This window comes from Haliotis asinina, chromosome 6 (assembly GCF_037392515.1).
Source record: "Haliotis asinina isolate JCU_RB_2024 chromosome 6, JCU_Hal_asi_v2, whole genome shotgun sequence".
NCBI lineage: Eukaryota > Metazoa > Mollusca > Gastropoda > Lepetellida > Haliotidae > Haliotis > Haliotis asinina.
In genome coordinates this window covers 50484324-50507332 of record NC_090285.1, presented here as the reverse complement: position 1 = coordinate 50507332, position 23009 = coordinate 50484324, and the positions used below count along the sequence as shown (strand labels likewise).

The following is a 23009-nucleotide window of genomic DNA, read 5'->3' as shown; positions in this document are numbered from 1 at the left end:
GGTCAGTTATTAACAAATTCTGAAGTAAGAAAAATACTGAAATCTCATTTCACAGAAGAAAGCATATAAGGGAAGGTGCCTTCACTGCTGTGTTCCTTCAATTATTTTAAGATTTTAACCTACAGTGCAACACAGAGCTTACAAAGGATGAGAAGGAACAATTGTACTTTTAATATGTATTTCATTGTTTGTTTCCTTGAGTATAGACGTATACGCCCCTAACAATAAAACTGAATTATACCTTGAACAGAGAGCTGCATTATAGTGATAATTACTCATCCCTGTTGGGTCTTTCAGTATGTAGTGTAGTAACAAAGGACTGCTTGTCTGTTGTAGACTGGTGGTGTATTGTACCCCAGGTGCAGTGTTTGCCCTAGACATGAAATTTGGGAGTCATTATGACTCCCTGGTGTCATGAGAGGGAGTCGTGGACATGTTTTTGGGAGTCAACTTCAGTATGGAACTTTATCAGAAATTAAATCAGTACTGAGCAGTTATTTGGCAAACAATAAACTAAGTTTTAAACATCTGCGAAAAACAAGCTTAGATAATCTGAGCTTTGGGCCCAGTAGTATTGCATCAACAATGATGTAAGCTTTTTAGTTCACAGCATATTTGAGATAATTTGTGCATCAAATACACAAGTTTTCAGCATTGGGGGCTAACACTACAGGTGCGATTTAGGGTGTTTAGTTCACTGTGTGTCATCAGGTTCTTTGGCCCTCTTTGCTGTTAAGTGAGAGGACAACAAGATCCAGGTTATAACTACAATTTCCCTCTCCCGACTCAAAACCCACCCATGTCTGTCCATACTCAGTATTAACTTTTCTCATCCCATCAGACTGTTCAAACAGAAAGGGAGTCTATTTTGTTGGCATATTATCGCCAGAGTGACTACATGTTTTCACAGCTTTTGGTTATATTCTGGGAACATCGTGAAGGACACCAGAAAAGGGATTTGCATTTTACCTATGGGAGTGAATCAAACCAGGGTTTTTAATGCCATAACCTTTTGGCTAGTCTCCTCTTTGAAACCAGATGCTCATGTCTGGCTCAATGGAGAGTCACATTACAACAACTGTCCATCACTCATTATCATTGGTATGACTCATCTATACCTGTGAAGACCCAGGTATGAATTAGTTTTCAGCAGCCCCAAACATGCTCATTCTGTTGATCACTAGATTGTCTTGATCATTTGGATTATTTACATATATCTGACTGTAGCATTAAGCAACACACAAACATGATGCTTCCAGTACACACTAACGTGTAGAAAGGATGCATACAAAAAGTATAGAATTCATTGCATCCAATTCTTGAAAAGAAAGATATATCAGGGTAGGTCCAGTAATTAAAGTACAATTTACAACACTAATTCATTTCGTCACTAGACCCTCAGATTTCCTCTAAGGTGCTCTGAAATTCATCGTTTAGTGGGCCCCTCGATTCGAGAAGGGCAATGGGGTGGGCTAATGTTAAAATGTCCGCTTGTCACGCTGAAGACCTGGGTTCGTGTCCTTACATGGGTACTATGTGTGAAGCCCATTTCTGGTGTCCCATGCCATGACACTGCTCAAATACTGCTAAAAGCGACATAAACCCATACTCACTGACTAGTTTTGAAGATCAAGGTAAACCAAGCTAACGCGCTGTGACATCACATGGACTGCTTTTAGTGATGCCGAAAGTGGGTTAACACTGAATAACTGCAGGCGAGACAAACATCCATCTTTCTCAGATCCCCAGACCAACAAACAACAAACATGGTCATTAAGAGAGGAATAATTTACTTCCATAAATTCTTGTGAGGCATTTATACATTGATGAACCACTTCCTCATTGCATTATTCTAGTTGTTCATCCAAACATTCTTACCCTTTCTTGATTTATTATATAGTAGGTATATAGTATATATTATATAGTAAGTAATTATCCACTTGTAAAAAAATAGAGTTTTGGTGAAGACTATAAGTAAATAATCAGACATTTGTGCGGAGTGAGCCAAATATTTTCAATAATGTGCCTGATCAGGCAAATAAGTCAGCCCTCTTTTAGAAAATGTCCTGTCAGTATACTGATGACATTAAATATTGGTATAATCACTTTAAACCTTTGTTAACCTAAAAAGAGTTTGGCATCACAAAGTTGCCCAACAATATTCAGTCATCTTTCACATCTATGCATACAGACAGAACTGACATCCACAAATAACTTCACCTTTGTTTTCTGGGATCCTTCTCTTTATGTTTCTAGAAAATGAATACTGAAATTGTTGGTCACACATATATATTTCATCCACTCTAGGGATGCAAGCATCCACCCTTATCTAGGATATCATCAGTGTTTTGTACAGGAGATATTTGAATTGTTAGCTTGTTAGATGGCGATACACTATACATAGGAACTGTTGAGTTACTCCCAGTTATTTCAGACGCTGCATCTTTCTATTTAGAAACATGTTGGAACAAGAGTATGTGGTGCTGGAGAGATGGCACCTACATTACAAGATACTGATGACTGACCATGACGAGAATATGAATGAATGTAGGAGTGTTGGCTTATGTACATGTCATAGAGAATCTCACCCAAGTGTTGACTGATGTCAATTATATCAACACTAGTTGATAAAGTTACAACCATCCGAGGCTTGCTGAGGATATATTTACCTTCAATAACGAGTGTTGATATAACTGATATCAGTATATACGAGGGTGAGATTCTATTTATCATCAAAAATCATTCTTCATTAGTTTTCAGTGAAAAACATACAACTAAACCCTGGACTAAACTTGCAGTGCAGCGATGTCATGGCATTGTGACATCAAGTTCATGACATCATGGCATTATCAAGGCATTGTACAAAATCTGTCAAAATGATAACTGCTAGGAGATATATCATTTCACATAATCGATATCTCATGTGCTTGAGATGAAAATGCTATTTTGATACAGTTTTATGGGTCAAGTTAGAACCTCTGCTTATCTATAAGATCAGTTTATCTTCAGTAGCTATCGAAACCACCCCTCCATTTAAACCTGCTTTGTTCTTAGAACAAATGTCATGTTTGTTATTTCCTTATCTCAGTTAAGCACCCATTCTAGTATCTTTGTAGGGTTAAGTCCCATCTGGGATTCAAACCCACACTCAGATTCATGCACCTAATCACCAGCATACAGAGATTCTTGATTTGGTATTTCTTTTGTTGATAAAAAAGCTTTTGATTTCTAAAATTATAATAAATATGTGATAAACTGGATTTTATAATTGTACTTCAGTGATTTAATCTTTTCCCACAATGTACTGTGATACCAGTAGCCATGTCAGTCCTTATCATGATAGTGTATGTATTTAATCACAAATTGCCAGGTGATGCCCAGCTCTCAGTCAGTCACTAAGTGAGTATAGTTTTATGCCCTCTTGGCAACATTCCAGCAATATCATGGCAAAGGACACCAGAAATGGGCTTCACACATTGTACTCAAGTGGGGAATCTACCCTGGCAAATGCTTCAACCACAATTTTGTACATATGTACATGGGGCATCAGCAGTTTTGTACATAAAAATATTAAAATGTTATTGTGGGAAATGATTTTGTAAAAGACATGCACTTACTTTGTACATTAATTCTAATCATCATCACTCCACCTGGCAAAAAGTCATGAATGGTCACAAAGTTCCATTTGACAAGACCTGTGAAGATCCGGGGTAGAATAGCCCTTCAGCAACCCATGCTTGCCATTAAAGGCGACTATGCTTGTCAAAAGAGGTGACTAACGGGATCGGGTGTGGCTTGCTGAATTGGTTGACACATGTCATCGTTTCCCAATTGCACAGATCGATGCTCATGCTGTTTATCACTGGATTGTCTGGTCCAGACTCTATTATTTACAGACCGCCACCATATAGCTGGAACATTACGGAGTGTGGCATAAAACTAAACTCACTCACTCGTTGCACTTGACAAACCACATAAATCAACCACATGTCAACAAATCCATACAAAGCCTTCAGCTGAAGACAGTTCTTAATACAAATGTCTGTACATCATACAAATATGTCATGCTGCCTCTGTTATATGATGGATTCATACCAGTGATTGACAAACATATGAAATTACGAGTTGTGTACAGTTAGCCCTGTAGACAAGGCATAAGCTACCACAATGGAGGAGGTTTGATCCAGACACATGGAGAGTACAAACCAGGAATAAAACTGATAATCTATTAAATCAAATATTCCAACTCATTTACCATACATCAGTTCCAATAAAATGATGGATCATAAAATTATGATCCATGATTATCAATTTTAATAATCCTTCAAAGTAAAATAGATGAAAAAATTTCACCACATTTTGCGATATTCCCATGATCAACAGATCAGCAACTTTGGATCCTTGCACATTTTTACCACATACCATCACTACTGAAGCATTTCCAGTGTTAAGTGAGTCTGCTATGTATACACAGATGCTTAGGCACTGACGAGGTTGAGTTCTCTCTGTCTGAGAGCCGACACAGCTACAAACGCACCCCCTTGTCCGCTTCCATCCTTGGCCAGAATAAGTTTGACCTGAAAATAAGTAAAACGGTAATGACGTACATCATCAACAGCAGGAAAAACAGGATGGGAGCAATAAACATCATGTCACATCATTCAAATTAACAAAAACATAATATATTACTTTGCAGACTTTCAAAAAAATCGTAAAAAATGATGGTGTGGCTGACCTAATATTTTCATGTTTTAGTCTTTGAATTTTTTACTTGATATATATGCCAAACAACATTACTTAACTTGTATTGTGTATTTCCCTTCACTAATTTTAAAAGCTGAACACACCCTGGTGCCATGGGATACTACTTGCATGACAAAATTTCAAAACACTCTAGTGGCATGGGACATTTGCATGACAAAATTGCCAAACAGCCACCCATTCGCAGACCCGAAGGAAATATGAAATTTACAAGGGTCTTTCAGTTCTATACACAACATTTTCGCCATGATATTTCCTGAACAGTCGTACAGGGAGATAACTCATGATGGCTTAGTTTATGATAAAAATGATGAAATTTGAGGTTTTGTTAATGACAAGTGAATTATAGAAACATCTTATTTTTTATGTATTTATTGACACAAACAAACAAGACATTATGGCAACAATTTTATTACTCTGTTTATACTAATAATTGTAAACAATAAACTCTAATATTTTCAATTTGGCAGCCACATTCCATCTAAGGTCAAGGTCATTTGTACAACCCCTGTAGTCTGTGACATGTGAGGTTTGACAGGGCATACGGTTCATACACTCTGGCAAATCAGGATACATGGTTTCGTATGCTTTGACTACTGACCAATCAGAATTCAACAAAATTATCTTAAGAGTAATACCATTATGTACACAGGCACTTATGAGAATGGTGAGCTTGGTGTCAGCAATATTATAGCAATATTACCTCAGTATCTCAATGAAACAACCATTTGGGTAATCTAACCCAGAATTCACTGGGATGAGTTAACGCCTTAACCACCAGGCTACCGCGCCACCCCCTGAGTATACTGAAAAGTATCCTAAGAGTCTCAAAATCTACCCACATAGATTCTAACATGGATCTTCACACAAATGGTGCTGTGCTATTACTGATCTGCATGGGTTTCTTCCTACCTTGCTCTGCGGTGCCAGTTTCGCCAGCAGATCTGTCATGTCAGGGTGGAATGTTGGGTGATGTTCATATACTGACCCGTCGATGGCAACCGTCACCTCCGGGAGATTCACATGACGTACACACACGGCTAAGGCTGCAGACAGAACAGTGAGTCAGTGGTAGCAAGTGAGTAATTGAGGGTGTGATAGCGAGCGAGTGAATGATAGCAAGCGAGTGAGAGCAATAATGATTGAGGGAGAGCAAGTGAGCGAGGGAGGGAGTGATAAAGAGTGAGTGATAGCAAGTGAGTGAGTGAGTGAGTGAGTGTGTGAGTGGTATTTCAGTTATATCATGGAATATCAGCTTCAAAGTGGTAGGTAAACAGCATTATGTGCAAAGTACCAGGCATCAACCACTTTGGTACATAACACAAGCGTATTGTTTAGACATGAACATAATCAAAAAGCATAACCAGAAATGACTCAATTGATAGATGTAAAAATAAGAATCTCTGACAACTGTCTTCTGAAAACTAGATGCCATTCTCATCACTGGGAAGAATGGACGTCACTAGAACAACTCCTGGGTACAAAAACTGAACTGCATTAGTGACACAGTACATCAGAGAAGACTCCAGTCAAAGTCTGACCTGAATTCTAAGCCTCAAACAAGACTAGACTCCTACCTGATGCCACAATGTACGCCCCTCTCTTTGACATGAAGAGTGCCACCTGTCGTATAACTTCTACATCCTCATCAGTGGCCTTGTCATTCAGATTCATCCTGCTCAGAACATCTCTGGTGTTTTTCCAGTCACCTTCCTTGTCACTGAAATCAGCATTACCATGGAAACATGATATACCTAAAATCTGTCCATTTTTGGACAATCTTTGATGTATTTTTAGGATATTACAGGGACACATTAATGATATAAAGGTTACAGGATATGAAATGTAAGTGAGTTGAGTTAAACATTGTTTTAAAAACTGTTCATGTTCAGTGTTGTTTTGTGTTTTGAGTGAGCTGTTTCTAAGTGGGAGGAGAGCCTGGAGTGAACTGCCATGGTGCTGTCAGATAAAGGCTCCTCATCAGGAGGCATCTAGAATTCCAGCTAATGATGGAGACAAAGTCTGTACAGTGACCACTTGAGGAAGAGAACTGTCATGGATATCAACTCTCTTCCTTGTGTGTATCACTTCTAAATGCCATTCGAAGAAGTGACCATTAAGCTAACCATGTCTACTTTATATGACAATTTACACCTCTTCTTGCAGACGTATGCCCAGAGCAGAACAAAATCAGGAGTCGTGTGCAATTTGAAAAATGTAAATGTATGAAGACTTATTAAAGTCACGCTTCAGATGAGACAATGGTTGCCCTGATGTGACCTTGGCTGAACTCACCAAACAATTTTCGTGACATCTGTAGTTGTAAAATCCCATCGCTCCAAGATCTGTGGTGAAGTAGTGCCCCCTAGCAACACTTTCTGATCAATCAGCTTGACAAGGACCAGCCTCACAAGCTCCCCAAGATAGTGGCCTGAGAACGACTTCTCAAACCTGCATCAAAGGGATATAACTCTTATCCTGTGGAAAATGTCTATAATAATCGCCTAAAAGACAATTCAACACTTTAGATTTACTAAAATACCACCAATCTACTGATAATTTGTTGTTCAGCACTGCCTAAAGCAAGGAAGATGGATGAGTAAAAGAACTGTATGAGGAAGTAAATACAGTGGAGAACAGAAGCCAAACAGCTATAGTTGTGGTTACAACCAAGCTTGCCATTGTTAACAAAGATAGTGATTGTAGCCATGATGGTTTGGGGGAAATCATACAGACAAACTGACAGGTCTGAAACTTTGAAAGAATGTATGAAGAACTCCTCCTACCTCTGTCAGACTACCCCTGCATAATTTGTGTTGCCAGGTATAATCAGATAATTTAAGAAGCAAAAGTGAGTTGTGTTAGGTACACTTGACTTTCCAGCGTAGACACCTGATTGAATAAAAAGAGCCACCCAACGGAGGTCATAAACTCACTGGGCTGAACCTTAGATTCATCCAGGGTATAGTTGAGATTTATTCCCTGGAGATATCAATAACAAGTTCTGACTTAAATGTGCCATTTTCCGACCATTATGATGGGGACTGTGTCTTGTTTGAAAATTGTATGGCTATTTCTATCTGAAAAGTAGTTGGGTTGATCTTGTCTAGTCAGGTTCCAGAATGGAGGTTTCATCAAAACTTCATGCACAAATGTGTCATGTCAGAGCAGATCTGACTTATGTTACAACACAACATATGTTTCATCTGACTGCTTTTTATCTAAAAATTGTGCATTCAAAACATATCTGATGTTAATTAAATTGATCATAAACAACACAAACTTACGTAAACGAGTGGGGATGATTTGAGTGCTTATCCACCTCCTTCTCAAACTCACTCCGGTAGAAGTCCAAAGAGCCTCCATCCCCAAGAGACCCATTTTCTATATTCACTAGGACCTGTAACAAGTAACAACACACCTGTGAGGATCTGGGTTAGAATTGGTCTACAGCAAACATGTCGCAAGAGGTGACTAACAGGATTGCGTGGTCAGACTTGCTGACTTGGATGACACATCTCATCTTATCCAAATTGGGTAGATTGATGCTCATGATGTTGGTCACTGGATTGTCTTACCTAGCCACCGCCATATAGCTGGGACACTTTCACTGACAGTAGTATCAGTTAGGATGTGCAGAAAACGATTGATTATCATGATTAAAATGATCATGTTGCCTTGATGGCTCCAACTTACATGTTTTGGCTCCTTGCCATCTCCAGTCCACTTCTCTATATTCTTCACATGCTCAACAAATGCTATATTAAAACCAGTACCTGAAAAACAAGGACAGATAATCTGGTAACAGATATGTGACAGGTTCCAACAAAGTATGAAACTCTCAGAATTTCAGTCAGACAACAGGGCTTGTTTGATGTAAAACATGCCAGCCCTGACCAAAACATACCTGCCCCCCTCAAATACCTATACATGTCTTAATTTTAACCCGACCATGAACTGAGAATCTGGCAGTCTGTGTTGAAGAAAACCTGTCCTGTGAAGTTGGGCAGGCAGGTATTTCAAATGCCATTTCTAGTTAGATGCCAGACACAGCCCCTGGCCCAAACATTACGCTGAAGCTCTAGTCACAGACAAAGACCTGTCTAAACATCTTGTTCTAGACGAACATCTAACAGCTCTAGTCACAGACAGACACCTAACCTCTTGTTCTAGACAAATCATCTAACAGAAGCTCTAGTCACAGACAGACACCTGTCAAAACCTCTTGTTCCAGACTAACATATAACAGCTCTAGTCACAGACAGACACCTAACCTCTTGTTCTAGACAAACATCTAACAGAAGCTCTAGTCACAGACAGACACCTGTCAAAACTTCTTGTTCCAGACAAACATCCACCTGAAGCTCTAGACATAGATATCTAAAGTTCCATCCCCTACACAACTTCTAGTTAGACATCTAGCAGCCAAATCATGATCTAAGAAATGCTTAGTGTTGGGAGTTGGTTAAAATCTCATAAAATTGATGACTGGTTAAATACAACCGATTAATCATTGCAAAAAATGAGTTTGCATCATTTTTGAAATTTTCCTATTCAGGGCCCCGTTTCACAAAACTCTCGTAAGCTTAAGATCTCGTAACTTCTCTCGCAGCATTCCCACTACCTATGTTACAGTATAGGCAGTAGGAATGCTACGAGAAAAGTTACGAGATCTTAGGCTTACGAGAGTTTTGTGAAACGGGACCCAGGTTTTCATTGCAGATAAATATATCGGGTTGCAACTTGCTACCTTAAAGTGATGACTTACATACCATGAACATAAACCTTCCTTGGTCTGGAAGAAATGTTCAGTCTTCACTCTTCAGTTAGTGGGCTTTCTTACAATTAAATATGTTTTCAGACCTTGACAACTTCTAAGATATGTGGGGTGGTGGGGAAGTCTAGTGGTTGAAAGCTGAAGACCCAGGTTTGATTCTCCACATATTTGTGAAGCCCATTGCAGGTGCCCCTGGCCATGTTCCTGCTGGAAAATTGCTATAAGAGGAGTAAAACTAAATTCACTCACTCACTCTAAGATGTGTTCCATCATCAAATGTTACAATAGTAGTTCTAAAATTGTTTGTGTTTGATCGTGAGAAAATGTGATCTATTGTTTGGTCATTTGGTGGCTGCAACCAATCTTCTATTGTTTCAACTGATCAAAACACCACTACATATGCTTTGACCTTCCCACTTTCTGAATCTGTTGATAATGATGGCCTCCACTCACCCAGTATGAGGCCTATACGACACTTCTTATCTAGGTAGTTTCCCGCCATCAGTGTACTGGTGGTGTCACTCATCACTGCAACAACATCCACTGGCAGGTTCTGTAACACAGAACCATAGTGTCATTATGACTAATGCAGAACTGTGGTGTCACTCATGACTTTAACAAAGAACCGTGGTGTCATTCATGACTCTAACACAGAGCCTATGCATCACTCATGACTCTAATGCAAAACTGTGGTCTCACACAGAACCATGGCATCACTTACCCAGAACCATGGTGTCACTGATGACTCTAACAGTTAGTTGTCAATATGGTGGATATGAATTTTTTCCTAAACTGATTCAGCAGCCTCTCTATGATTTCCTAGTAAACAGACACAGTTTTCAGTCAGCAAAGTAATCAATGACAAAGGACATGTTCCTTACATGAGATCCTAATGTAAAACCCCTGGGAAGTAAGCCCTGCTCACCGGCGTCTCCTTCTGTATGGCTTGCTCCAACATCTGCACTGGGTCCCGACCAGGTCCGTCTGGGTTCTTGAAGGTCTTTGTCCAGGTCAGCAGTTTGCTTCTGTTCAGGGTATATTGTTCCGTTGGGAAGGAGAAGGTGAACCCTTGGGACAGAGTTAGACAGAGTGACACAAAGTCAGAGTGAGACACAGTAAGACACTGTGAGACACAGTCATAGTGAAACACAGATATTGTGAGACGCAATCAGACAGTGAGACATGTTCAGACAGAGGGAGACACAGAGAGAGTGAGACACAATCAGAGTGACAAACAGACAGACATTGTGAGACAAAGGTAGAGTGACACATAGAGTGAGACAAAGTCTGACAGTGATACACAGACAAAGGCAGACATTGTGAGATACAGTCAGAATGAGGCACAGTCAGACATTGTCAGACACAGACATTGTCAGACAGAGTGAGACATTGTGAGACAGATAGAGACACAGACATACATTGTGAGAGAATATGAGACAGTAACACACAGACATACATTGTGAGAGAATGTGAGACAAAGTAAGACAGTGAGACACAGACATACATTGTGAGAGAATATGAGACGGTAACACACAGACATACATTGTGAGAGAATGTGAGACAAAGTAAGACAGAGTGAGACACAGACATACATTGTGAGAGAATATGAGACAGTAACACATAGACATACATTGTGAGAGAATGTGAGACAAAGTAAGACAGTGAGACACAGACATACATTGTGAGAGAATGTGAGACAAAGTAAGACAGTGAGACACAGACATACATTTTGCTCCTGTTTAGGGCATACTGTTCTGTCATTCAGAAACATACTCATGGTCAACAAAACATAACTGACACAGTGGTCTTAAAACAATTGCCCTGTAGGAGAACAGCTGTCCTCTGCTATCATCATTCCCATTCGTAGCATGGACATAAGTTTGTGTAAAATACACAAATACACGAAATACACTGGAATGAACAGATTGGGAATATTTTAGATGTGCTTGTCATTATTACCTAGAGGGATCTTGTTTGCTGAAGATGCCAAACCTTCCTTCTCCAGGAAATCTTTTATACTAATGGCTATAAATTCAAATATCTGCAACAGAAAAATCAACTTGATGGGTTATAATTGATACAGGAGAGTAACTAGTGGCATTAACCCTATAAAGGGTGAGTTTGGATTTACGCCACAATCAGTAATATTCCAGCTATATGGCGATGGGCCATAAATAATTGAGTCTGGACCAGACAATCCAGTGATCAACAGCATGAGCATCGATCTGTGCAATCGAGTTAATCTGTGTCAACCAAGTCAGCAAGCTTGACCACCTGATCTCTTACAACAAGCGTAGTTGCCTTTCATGGCAGGCAAGGGTTGCTGAAGGCCTATTCTACCCCAAACCTTCACAGGTCAACCCTATAAAGAACATCTGCATTATCAGAGACCAGTGCTTAATGTAAGGCCACTAGTTATGCCGCACCCAGCAATATATCAGCTCTGTGGCAGGAGTCTAAAAACTGTGTGGACAGTAAGGATACGATGACGTGTCATCCAAGTGAACAAGTCTAATCCACCAATCTTGTTAGTCTCTCTCTTATGACAAGGATGAAGATCAATTTAAACCGGGATCTTCTGACTTAGGGGACGCACTGTACTATAATGGGGTGCACTGATTGATGCTCATGATGGCAATCACTAAATTGTCTAGACTAGACTGGATTATTTACAGACTAAGATCCATAGCATGAATATTGCTTGATTGTGGTGTCAAACAACAAACAAACTATAAGGCCACACATCTTGAGTGTGGTGTTAAACAACAAACAAACTATGAGGCCACACATCTTGAGTGTATGGTTCTTAGCTTGGGTACGTAAAAGAAACAGCAAAACTATCAAATGGGATCTGGTGGTTAGGCATGCTGAATGGGTTGACACGTGTTATCATATCCCAGTTGTGTAGATTATGCTGTTGATCAATGGATTGTCTGGTCCAGACTTGACAATTTACAGAGTATTTATTTACATAGCTGGAATGTTGCAGAGTGCAGCTTAAAACTAAACTGACTCACTCAAAAATGAGCAGATGTGATAAGATAACATTACTGATATTTCTGCATTGAATTTAGTTTATACAATCAGTGGATTCATGAACATAGCCGTATTGCCAATATATAAACTATTGCCTTACTCTATCACAAGGTCCACTTCGGACTTCATCAGTCAAAGTGTAGTAGCTGGTGGTGGTTGTTGCCTCACCGTTCGTGAATATAACTTTCACCACGCGAAAGTTAGACCCACCCAGATCTAGGCCGAGGTAGGTACCATTTTCTGAAATACAAATTCGGAAATTAAGACTAAGTTTCACAGTACATACTAGACAAAAATAGTTAGGGATATTTGTTAATTTTGAAATTATGAATAATGATGCATTTATTCAATGACACACTGATAAAATATCAGTCATAAAAATACCAATATCCCTAACTTATTTTGTCCAGTATAATAGGATACTTCTCATTTCATATTACGTGTATGTTCTGAGTGGGATAGCTTTTTCCTGTAAGAAGCTTTACCTTGAAACATTGGCCATGATCTCCTTAGCATTACACTGTGAGAGTTTGGTTTTACTTCGCTTTTAGCAATATTCCAGCAATATCACAGCAGGGTACACCAGAAATGGGTTTCACCTGTTGTACCCATGGTTGCAAACTGAACCTGGATCTTCGGCGTGACGAGTGAACCCTTTGAACAGTGAGCTACCCCACCGTCCTTATGACGCTGTGAGGAGCTACGGAAAATGTCTGTGACCTCTACATGACAATCACTACAAATAACACGTGGATAAGGGTCACGTTTACACTGAAGCCAAAAAAGATATTTAGTCTACATGAAATATGTCATTATCCTTCTGGTACACGTGCAAGCATGTAAGCACACATCACACAGACACAGCTAACAAGTGCCATAACCTTGAGAACAATATTACACCACACATCAACTCACCTCAGTGAGTATACCACATAAGAACATACCCTTCCCGTCCAGCAAACACCGGACATGTGTGTTGGCCATAAGAACGTCTGACTTGTCGCGCACACTGCGGTCAGGGCTGTTGGCCATTTTGATGTGGTCCTCCATGCCAGCCATGATCCGTTCTATCAGATTTTGTGTCAGCACCAGGGGCTGCAGAAACTCCCCCAGCTGACCACAAGAAGGCAACAGTCATATATTCATTTGCAAGTGTTGGATATCATGCTTGTACATGACAGTTATCATTCTGTATTTTTAAGCAGCACAAATGGTTTATTATTACCAGAAACATTATGCCATGCTTGTTGGCATGTCTATGAGAGAGAGGGAACAGCAATATTCAAGCAATCTCACAGCAGGGGACACCAGAAACTGCTTCACACATTGTACCCATGAGGGGAATCGAACCAGGGTCTTCATTGTGACACTTTAACCATTAAGCTACCTCACCACCCTGCATGTCTGTAAAAGAATGTGCATGTGTCTGTCTGTCTGTCTGTCACTGTTTATTTGGTACCATCTATCAATCCACCAATTCTGAAAATCTCCAGTCATAAACCTTACCCAATACACCATAGCATAAGTCTCCACTTGACTCTTTTACTAACAGCAAGTTTGCAAGTTTATATTCAGTTGCTGAATTTGTATAAAGATTAATGATAGCAGTAAATGCTATTTCTCACCTGCTTCTTCCTCTCATCGCTGAGAACGGAGTTACCTTTCAGATAGTCACTAATTGGCTCCATTTCTGTGAAAATGATGAAAGCATTTGAAATTTCTCTAACACCATTAATCACTCTAATTTGTACAGAACTGAATGCATATCAGCAAGACGAATACATGCTCACAAACCACCAGGACATCAAGGCGTTTCTAGGTAAGTTAAATCAGGTGAACAGAATTAAACTCTTGCCTTTGGCCACCCATGCAAAGGCTGTTACCAAGATTTATGCCAAAACTTTGCATCTTCTGAAATAAATAGGTTGTCTATCCATGAAAAGAATTCCTCTTTATCATACAAGAGACAAAAACGGGTAGTCTAGATCACAGACTTGGTGCAGAGGTCGAGATAAGCTGTGTATCCCGGTAAAAGTATGCACAGGAAATTTCTAGTTACGTAGATAAAATAAGTGATGTGTACCAAATATGCACATAAAATGTTACATGCACAAATGTTAAAAAATATGCATGCGTACTGCATATACTTATCAAAATCGCTTGCATAATGAAAAAAGCATTGATTGCAATCAAGTTGTACTGTTAGTATTGGATGAGAGATTTTTCACAAAATCATTAGGTCACTGAACCAGAGGTCAAACCCCAAAGTGATGCAAATTGTAGTTTCAAGGATCAAAATTAGTAGTCTGAGCATAGACTTAGTACTCAGTATTAGTAGTCAACTTCTGAAAAAGATAATATGACACTAATCAAGAGTGAAGCTTTAATTTCAAACAACTGCAACAGCAGATGTCCTTGTGAGTGAGTGAGTGAGTGAGTGAGTGAGTGAGTGAGTGAATCAGTGAGTGAGTTTAGTTTTATGCCACACTTGGCGGTCTGTAAATAATCAAGTCTGGATCAGACAATCCAGTGATCAACAACATGACCATCGATCTGCGCAATTGGGAACCGATGACATGTGGCAACCAAGTCAGCAAGACTGACCACCCGATCCAGTTAGTTGAATCTTACAACAAGCACAATCACCGTGTATGGGTTGCTGAAGGCCTATTCTACTCCGGGACCTTCATGGGTCACAGATGTATTAATATTTTTGAGGGGTGAAAATGTATTTAATAGACAAAATATATATTTTTGTCAATATCTCTGAATTTTAAATAATTTTATTCAGAGTTCCTTGAATTTCATATTGGTGTAGTTTGAGGCTAAAATTTGTAGCGACTATGATCAAATTGTAGAGGCTGGCAATTGTGCTCAACCTAACAAAAATATTAGAATACGTATTCTACTGAGACAGTGTAATCCCAAATATAACACATTTGACCACTTTCTAAATGGCACTGAATATTCAAGTGGCAGGCTGCCTGACAATATACAATGCAACTGTGACAGAAACAATTAACATGAATGAATGTCATGAACATATTTAAGTGCTGGAAACACAAACATGACCTGGATTCTTAGTAGTAAGGCTCAATTACAAGATGTTCACATGCTTGCACCAGGTGCAATCTGAGATGAAAACCTAATTCCAGTTACACAGCTTTTATTGCAATGCGTAATGAAATAAATATGAGGCTGAATTATCTGGATGTTTTATTAAAAGGTTTACGCACTCAAAAATTGACTTGCACCTGGTGCAAGTTAGACTGATAACTAGGCTGCACTTTGCAATATTGGGTTGCACCAGTGCAAGTTATATAGTACTAAATCAAGCCCTGCAATACTATCATATACTATGTGTCAAAAGTATAGACTCACTAGTGTAAATATAGTCAGTTAGGCAAATTCTTTAGAAAACTTACTGAGAGAGAGAGAGAGAGAGAGAGAGAGAGAGAGAGAGAGAGAGAGAGAGAGAGAGAGAGAGAGAGAGAGAGAGAGAGAGAGAGAGAGAGAGAGAGAGAGAGAGAGAGAGAGAGAGTGTTTTAGAGTGCTTAGAGTAAGTCTAAACTTTTGCTATGAAGTATAGTACAGAAATATATTAAACCTATCACTTGTCATACTAGAGACTGATTCTTTCAAAATTTCGAATAATAGTGTAACGGTCATACTAGAGCTGATAAACTAAGATAATTTGAACAAAATCAGGTGATCGCTCGTCTTGTTTTAGTAGTGTATGTTTTTCACAAGTAAATCATGAAAAATGAACTTGTTAGTACATTTGTGTGATTATTCAAATGGTTTGATCAGCTGAATACTGACAACCAGGTGCAGAGACTATTTATACAAATGTGCTGACTCGGCAACACTGAAGGTCATATCTCGGAAACGTCCTTGCACTGGATTTATCATGCATAATGCGCAAGGGTCCAGTAAACTTTCAAAATCCACTTGACTAATATTAATTTCACTTGTCCACAATTAACAATCTGGTTTCATTTGCATTTTATCCCTAACAATTATCAACATAAGATTGCCTTATCTACAGTAATATACTGTATACTATAACATTTCAGTAGTTTGGCACTACTGTACCACAGTAAAGTTTAATGTAGATATTTACTTGACCGACCAGAGAATTCCACTTGACCCGGGTGTCAGGCAATGGTATTTTTCAGCCCCTGTCTGCCAAATAACCCTAAATATTAGCGATAGAGGGCAATATTTGTTTGCCATTTCAGAAAAGAAGAATGCAAGGGGAACAGTATCTTATATTTTGTTGCTTATGATCAACTGAGTGCTCAAACCGATGTAATAAAAACACAATTTTCATAAAATATTATGCTGTGTGCTTGATGTAAACAATTCTATTGTCCTGATATCATCTTGTCCCATGTTCCTGGACCTGGGACACAGAAAAATCTGACAAGCAATAAACTGGGACATCTTGACAGGTCATATCTGACAAGCAATAAACTGGGACATCTTGACAGGTCATATCTGACAAGCAATAAACTGGGACATCTTGACAGGTCATATCTGAGATGTTGCAGCACCACGTTACTCATTGAAAGTAGGTCACCATGAATACAATGTGCAATTGTAACTTCTTCCAATACTTTAATATTTGATAAGGTAAGACTGATAATGTAAGATCGTCGCCACTTCTTATGTTCAAAGATTCCAAAAATACACAAGTTATAATATCCTGAGAGGTTTGAAGCATTTTAGAATATTTAGTTGCTAAAGACACATGAAATAGGACAGTTTTCATTGTCAGCTGCTGATGTATGGGCTATCATTCCTATATCTGGATAGTGACAGAAACATCAACTGGAACAAGGTAACTGTCTATAGCTGATACTATAGGGGGAACTTTTGTGAGTTGTGGCTAGCAGTTAATTTTTATACATTTCTTGGAGCACTGAACACATTCAACCCACTTCATTTGAGTTAGTGTTGGGAGCTTCTTCTCAGCACAGACCACACTAGGTTGTCGTTTTCTTAAGAGGTATATATGTGTCAAAATTGATTCACTTTGACATTATATAAAATGTCTGGATATTTGAGTTATTTTACAAATTCACTTTAAATAAATGTTTGCCAATAATATGGCAATGACCCATGCCACTAATGACGAATGAAATATTCATAACATATTTATTACTTTTTATGTCACCAAGCATTGGCTGTCACCATAATTGAAGATATTGGATGCAATATTTTATGAGACTTCATGTTAACAAGTGTGTGAAAAATGGTCAAAGTGTCATGGTGACCTTGAAGATTTGGTTAAGGTTACCAAAATTGACTGGTGTCTGTGTAATCCCCCAGTGTAGGCTGTCACCAAATTTGAAGACATTGGGTACAAGAGTGCATGAGACATCATGTTAACAAGAGTTTGAAAAGTGGTCAAAGTGTCATGGTGACCTTGAAGATAAGGTCAAGGTCATCCAAATCAATTGCTGTCTGTGTAGTCCTCCAATGTAGGCTGTCACCAAATCTGAGGACATTGTATGGTTACAACAGTTCATGAGATATCACTTGAACAAGTTTGAAGTGTTCAAAGAATCGTGGTGACCTTAAAAATAAGGTCAAGGTCATCAAAATCAACTGGTATCTGTATGATTTTCCAATATAGCGGTAACCAAATATTAAGATTCGGACAACAACAATTCATGAGATTCAGGATGGACAGAAGGAGGGAGGGATGCTACTGAATACATGGCCCCAGTTCCACTGAAGGGGCTGTTGTCAGCACAGCTACTACAGAAACGTTACCCATAAAGGTCTAAGGTAGAACAGGCCTTCAGCAACTCTTGCTTGCCATAAAAGGCGACTATGCCTGTTGTAAGAGGCGACTAACAGGATTGGGGGGTCAGGCTTGCTGACTTGGTTGATATGTGATTGGTTCCCAATTGCACAGATCGATGCTCATGCTGTTGATCATGAACATGAAAGGTTATGTGGGGAAGATGCTTTAAAGGGGCACTGATGCGGAGTGAATAATGCTTCTCGCCAACGGTCTAATTACGAAAGCAGACCGCAAATTGGTCAGCGCCCACTCCTTCAACCGTGACGGACAAAGGAACTGGGCTCCTGTCCATATTAGCAAAATTTCTTCACTTAAACAGTCAGGAGGCCGGATGCCCATCACATGCCATTTGTTTAAAAATATCCATGGTATTCCTTGTCTGATCGTAACCATATATCCCAGCAGTGTAGTTCTTTTCAGATGCTTGGATGGTATACTTACTGATCCAATTTGATCCTATTTCTGTGTTTTTAACCTCGATATTTAATCATGTTACATGAAAATATGATGTCTACAGGCACGTAGCAAGCCATTTGTTTCAGTACGGAAGATTGCAAAGCTTTATATATATTTAGGTAGTTTTGAGTGTTTGTTGAGCTGTGATAGCAAATAGCATACGTAAATTTTGGTAGCTATGGTAGCTACAATGGTTTATTATTTATGATAATAAAACACACAGTTGATTTATTTGAATTCGTAAACAGAAAAACGATGACCTTGGCTTTGGTAGAGAAATCTGAAAATTGTCTTACGTAAAAAAAAACTTATTTCACTTATTTACCAAAGTACACAGCAAATGCCTGTGTGTATTCCTTATGTAACGAAATTCCGTTGGTATCCTCAAAACAGTTTCGGCCCATAAGTGTTTTCAGGCTGCATGCGACACAGAGATTACATCTTCCTTGCTGTAACATGCGTTTGATGGTGTAAACCTACACGTGTTATTTGTCATCATTCTCTTGATGGTCAATTCATGAATTTATAACAGGTATAATTAGTAGCAACACCACTTCGGTTACTCAACAAAGGTTCCCATTTGGCATTTCTCCTGTCTGGAGTAAATACTCAACATTATAAATTAAGGTCTGTAATGGCAAATGTATTGTATGTTATGTAATATGTGCATGTAAGTGATGCAAGAGGGTTTATCAGCTGAGTTACAAAAACAAACATCGATCAAAGGATTAACCGATAACACACTGATTGATTAATTACTTTTATCTTCTAGCGCATTTGTCAAAAGGCAGTGTGTGTAGATGACTACACCCTGTCGTAAAGTGTGAGTGCAAAAACAACATCCTCCCTTCAAAGAATTAACCACCCTTGCGTTGATTGATTGATTGATTGCTCAATATTGGTCAACTAAATTACTTAGAATAGTGGACATCATACAATTAGTTGCCAGGTGTGCTATCTTGGGAGACCAATGAGAGGTTTATCTAGTTTTCACCAACGAAAGACGTGAAACAATGTGTTACTTTTTCTCAAATGAGACAGTTGTAAGACACGCGACACAGAGCAGGATTATTTACCAGCTGCAGATGAATGGAATACGATTTCTTTTACGTGGATATTGATGGATACATTCCTGAACAAGGTAGTAGCCTGACATTGTTGCTATAAAATTAGTCTGTTTTACATTCATTAGTTGCATTTTGTTGTAATTTATTTGTTGTAGCATTCAGCTGAATCTGTATGACAGAAAACACACACTAGATCGCGTATGTGTGTGAAATAGGATCCACATTGGCAATCTATACAATGTATAAATGTTGCTGTTATGTTAGAAATTTACTATGAGTATAAGCAAATCGTGTGTCCTTTTAATAATTTTCAGAATCATACAAACATGACAATAAACTAATTAGGGTTATGAGACAAAATATAGAGTCGTACATTGGCGTCGTTATTTTTCCGTCCTAATAGTTTTTTACCATTTCTACCACTGGCAGATGATTAACCTTCAAAATATTTCATTTGTTTTCATAATACATTTGTAATGAAGTACAAATGACTTCACCTCAGTTGATCTGTCTATAATTAAACTATCAATTGCGCTTACGGACTGCGCAGCAGAGGTCATGAACCAGTCACAAATTCTGGGATATCATCCGGGTACTCACGGCAGAAAAACAATAACAAAAGTTTACACTAGTCCACGGAAATTGCTCCGCATCAGTGCCCCTTTAATGTGTAGTTGAACTTTTGGCAGTTGATGCAATGTAAAACACCCCTTAGTTTGGAAAAGTTAAAACAACAAAAAAGCCTTGGTCAACCAATGAAACACTAAAAAGCAAAAATATTGTCTCAGCCAAATTTTGATGACTATTTCAAAGCCTGAACAAAAACAGCCATCAATGATCACTTGCTATTCACAAAGGCACGTTGAAACTGCGTGAACCTTTGACCTCTCAAAATGGCCGCCTGAAGAAGGTAGAGAGCCTCATACTGTTTTGCGTCAACATTCTCAAAATAGTAACCTACATATAAGTACATTTTCCCTGTAACGTCAACAGAATCGTCAACAGTATTGTGTGCAATGTCAAATACTGTATCGTACCTTTCAAATATTGGACCTCAATGTCAAGTGTCAGATTTGGACATTCTCAAGTTTTTATAAAACAGCGCCGACATGGGTCAACCTTCATCTCCGATCTTCCCGGCGTGAAAAAGTAAACACGTGTACAATATATATTTAGGACGCCTGCATCCCTGTCAGTGGGTATCAGTGTTACCCTGCAAATCAACATCATTTGGATATTTTCGAAAAGGAAAACGGATGCACAGAAACAAGTACAAGTACTACTTTCGACCGGCTCCATTCATACGTTTACTTACAATTGTGAACGATTGAAGGTACGCAACTTATATTGTGTAAGCGAAGCCAACAGTGTTGCGTTTTGATTTAGGCGGCACACACACACTCGTTACTGAATTTGAATACAACCATGTCTTCAACAAGGATAGGTTAATTCTATAGCCGATTTGCAAACAACTGCTTAGATCCACGCTCGCCCCTGTGCTACTTGAAAACGATATTCCATATCTAGCCATATCTGGCGACAGTGTGATAACAACAGGTTGTACTGGTGGATGACAATATTGACGTACCAATTCTGTGTACTGCTCCGTATCCTGATAATCAAACAGGGTCCAGCTGTGATGCTTTGAGAACTGCACCGCGTCCGTTTCGTGTTCTGCGGGGTATATTGTGATCGAGAGGGTCTACACGAGAGGTTGCGACGTGCTCACAGCTGTTTCAAGTTTAGCACAGCTGCAAGGAGTCGATCAAACTAAACAGTTGCCGACACAAGCGTTAGAGGACGTGTTGGTTTCCGCCTTCATAACACGGCAAAACGTTGCATCATTATCAGGAGGCGCAGTTAAGTTTTCTTAATGAGGGGGGCATTATCCACGTTCAAAGAGTGTCATACCCCACAGAATTCACACATGACAGACCCGTGAAGGTCCGGGATAGAATAGGCCTTCAGCAATCCATGCTTGCCGTTAAAGGCGACTATGGTTTTCGTAAGGGGCGACTAACGGGATAGGGTGGTCGGGTCGCTGACTTGGTTGCCACATGTCATCGGTTCCCAGTTGCGCAGATCGATGCTCATGTTGTTGATCACTGGACTGTCTGGTCCAGACTCGATTATTTTCAAACCGCTGGAATGTTGCCGAGTGCGACGTAAAACTAAACTCACTCACTCACTCACTCACTGACTGATTCACTCACTTACTCCTTGACAAGCCGCTGAACGTATGTGGCAGCCCGGTTTATTTTCAACAGCTGATTACATTCACTGAGTGTTGGGACAACTGAAAACCTATATGTAGAAGATAAGTTAACTATTTTGTCACTTCAGATTCAGTCAAATAATTGCTACTGGGACAGTAGAATTGTAGTGAAGTTTCAAGTAGGTAAGTTGTAGCTCACTGGCTTTCATTCTCGATTCACCGCGAAAACAGACTAAATTAAGTCTATAAAACTTCTTTCACACATTCGTTTAATGTTTAGAAGGGAAACATACCTCAAGTTGAAACGTATTTGCAAGTAATAGTGATAGTTTTACGACTTTAAAAATGGTTACGGTGTATTTGAGGTGTGTGAAAAATATGACATACTGCCGATCTGTTCTGATCCGCCATTGAAATACTACACGAGTGTTTCTAGTCAATGCATCTAAAATATCTTTCACATACACCTTTCATTCTTATGGGGAGAATATACTACCAGGTGAATTGTGTTTGCATGTAATAGTGATAGTTTCATCATCTAAAGACATGTTTTTGAGGCGTGTGAACAAAATGTGACATATCGCTGATTTGATCTGATCAGCCATTGAAATACTACACTGCGTTGTTTTAGTGTTCCTAGCTTCAAAAGCAGCTATCACATACACCTTTCATTCTTATGAGGGGAATATATACTATCAGGTGAAAGGTGTTTGCAAGTAATAGTGATAGTTTTATGATTTTAGAAAAATTGTTAAAGCGTATGTGATGTGTGTGAAAAATACAACGATCTGGTCTGATCCGCCATTGATCCTGTTGATGCTCGAGGTTCATAGTTCTGTAACTTCTTTCTTTCTTTTTGATCTTAATATTTCTTGTTGATCT

At 39.1% G+C, this 23009-nt stretch overlaps 1 protein-coding gene across 3 annotated transcripts; it reads right to left on the bottom strand.

The window, feature by feature from the left end:
- Window positions 1–1776: 1776 nt before the first annotated feature.
- LOC137286334 (hexokinase type 2-like) lies at window positions 1777–21679 on the bottom strand. 3 transcript variants are annotated; one of them, XM_067818124.1, is made up of 13 exons: window positions 21501–21679; window positions 14200–14264; window positions 13519–13687; window positions 12675–12814; window positions 11498–11579; window positions 10464–10606; window positions 9992–10091; window positions 8458–8537; window positions 8049–8161; window positions 7057–7212; window positions 6339–6481; window positions 5674–5807; window positions 1777–4577 (listed from the first exon to the last, which is right to left on the bottom strand). In XM_067818124.1, the coding sequence occupies exons 2-13, from the start codon at window positions 14260–14262 to the stop codon at window positions 4479–4481; spliced, it is 1422 nt and encodes a 473-aa protein (XP_067674225.1). In that variant the 5' UTR covers window positions 14263–14264; window positions 21501–21679; the 3' UTR covers window positions 1777–4478. The 3 variants fall into 3 exon arrangements, with proteins under 3 accessions (XP_067674225.1, XP_067674227.1, XP_067674226.1); XM_067818126.1 differs by lacking the exon at window positions 21501–21679 and adding an exon at window positions 20950–20971; XM_067818125.1 differs by lacking the exon at window positions 21501–21679 and adding an exon at window positions 14430–14531.
- Window positions 21680–23009: the final 1330 nt, after the last annotated feature.